Source organism: Engraulis encrasicolus, chromosome 22 (genome assembly GCF_034702125.1).
Source record: "Engraulis encrasicolus isolate BLACKSEA-1 chromosome 22, IST_EnEncr_1.0, whole genome shotgun sequence".
Taxonomy (NCBI): domain Eukaryota; kingdom Metazoa; phylum Chordata; class Actinopteri; order Clupeiformes; family Engraulidae; genus Engraulis; species Engraulis encrasicolus.
In genome coordinates, this window is record NC_085878.1 from 25,532,445 (window position 1) to 25,534,944 (window position 2,500).

A 2,500-nucleotide genomic window follows, 5' to 3' on the forward strand; every position below is an offset into this window, starting at 1 on the left:
GGTTCAGTGACGATCCCACTTATACACCAGAGGGCTACGTATGTTGTGAAACTATTCCCGTATGTCTTTTATTCCTCAGGCATTTCAGGAGGACAGTATAATCTCAGGCTACCGTCATCCCCGCAGCTCAGCCACTGACTGCATCCTGAGCCTCTTCCAGCTGACCAATGAGACTCTCAATATCTGGACACACTTCCTGCCCACATGGTAAGGACATGGCCAGGCATGAAGTTATCCAAGACACATCGCCTACAGTGCTGGTGACCCACCTACAAGTACGGTACTCAAGGGAGAATGTAGCCTATTGTAGAATAAATGTAGGCTACGTTTATTTTCATGTTGGCAAACTTGTCAAACCAGCTTCAATGGAAATCAGCTGTGACTTGGAGTAATGATTATTTGACGTTTAATTGCCTTTATCTGCCTATACTGTCAGTCATATGAGCAACCCAGGTAGGCCTATTGGTTGATTATGTCGCGAGGGGTTCTGTCGTGTCCTATATGAAGCTGGTCGGGCTCTCCCTTAGCTTTAGCAGAAGATGCCTCCTCTCCATGGTAATGGAGCTGTGTTTGTTTACAAGTGGTTGTGTGGAAGTGTTTTGCGGGTGCGGGGCCGCTCATTGATATTCCCTTCAGGGCGACTCTTCTCTTCTTCTCCTCTCTCTCTCTCTTCTCTCTCTTCTCTCTCTTCTCTCTGTATTTCTTCCCCTCCTCCTCTCCTCTCCTCTCCTCTCCTCTCCTCTCCTCTCCTCTCCTCTCCTCTCTTCTCTTCTCCTCTCCTCTCCTCTCCTCTCCTCTCCTCTCCTCTCCTCTCCTCTCCTCTCTTCTCTTCTCCTCTCCTCTCCTCTCCTCTCCTCCTCCTCCTGCTCTCCTCCATGCTGCATGCTGACTGGATGAGGCGGTCCGCGTGGGGAGAGCCCGTGGCCCTGCTGTTGTACAGCTCAGGTCTCCTGTCTGCGCTAATGAGCTGGCTGTCAGACCCTCTGAGGAGCTCCTGCAATTAGTAAACAGCCCGACGCTGCTCTGCTCTGCACCGCGCCGCGATGGCAGCCCTGGCTGAAAACATTATCTTTCATTGCATAACCAGTCCCTTGCCTGATTGCCTGGCTGCCTGGCTATAGCTCGCCTGCCAGGCTCACACTCCCCCTACTTCACATGGAAACAAAAGCTTGCATGCTGCTGGCTGCTATGCCGTAAAAGCAAAACATGTGACCATACCCTCTTCAATATATAACGGTTTGATTACCAAATTAGACTTGCCTAAAGACTGAGCATCTTCTGACAAAGCTCTCACAACACACCATTCTTTCTTTTGTGTCACTATTATGTAATTTAGGAGTTATGGGTAAGGGTGTTGTAGTGGTGTTATTCAAAACCTGACATCCATTGCAGTGCTCTCTGTAGTGTTTTGGTGTTGGCCGGTGGTTGTTTTTGAATAGTTGTTGCATAAAGACCGAACATTTTACTGTTATTCCGTACATACGTACATCTCAGAGGACAACAGTGATTTGGAATAAATCATCATATGAAATATATTTTTACTATGCTGATTACAAAGTAGACAATCCATTCTTTAAAAAAAATATGTCAACAAATTTGATTATAGGCCTAATATAAAATCCATTATAAAATCTACTATCTGAGACAAAGGGCCAATTTGTAGCTAGTTCTAATATTCCTTATGTTCTGGTAGGAAGACTCTAATGTAGCCTAACCACCTTATCCAGTTCACTGTCAAAACCCGCCCGCGGGTTTGAGATTCCATGGAATTCCATTGTTGTAGAATTCTACTGAGCACTAATTGAATTCAGCCACATGCACATCCGCCTCAAGTGTTCTGGTGCTAGACCAAAAAACCAAATAACAAAACAGAAACAAAGTCCACAACAGTATTCACTCCTAAAGAAATATGTTTTTTTAGTCCGTCGGCGTCATCAGACAAAAATTGTTATGAAGAGTCACACGCTGGCTCTGTCTTGCATTAACTTGGCAGTCTTCTCACACTCACATCATCATTCATTAACCACTTCAAATGACCCTATTATAGTGTAACCCTCTGATGTGTGACCAGGGACCCAGGCATCAACAAATCTGACCTCCATAACCAGTGATCCATGGCCCATGTAAACATACAGCACAGTAGGCTTAGCCTACACATACTGTATGTGACCTGTATACTAACAGGGAAGCTGACTGCTGCACTGGACTTGAACCAGTGATCTATACTGTATAAACACATACATGTGACCTGCAGAGAAGAAAAGAAATCCTACATTAGAGACAAACTTCCAATTTTACATAGGCCTATAAGGTACAGAGACTAAAATGTAGCCTATGTTTATGTATGTTAGTGTGCACGTAGAATAAAATTGTTGAAGTGCAAGGTTACAGCTAGTTATATTGTAACTCTGATGCATTACATGAATATAAATCCTCAAGTGTATTGCATGTTCCCTTTCTATCGCAAGGACACAGGTACACTAAAGTTTGAAACGTTATC

At 44.5% G+C, this 2,500-nt stretch overlaps 1 protein-coding gene across 1 annotated transcript in view; it reads left to right on the forward strand.

The window, feature by feature from the left end:
• Positions 1-2,500, forward strand: part of paqr5b (progestin and adipoQ receptor family member Vb) — a 12,923-nt gene that overhangs the window by 856 nt on the left and 9,567 nt on the right. Inside the window, exon 2 of the mRNA XM_063189323.1 lies at positions 80-207. Within this exon, the coding sequence (XP_063045393.1) occupies positions 80-207 (128 nt within the window). The remainder of the gene's footprint in view (positions 1-79; positions 208-2,500) is intronic.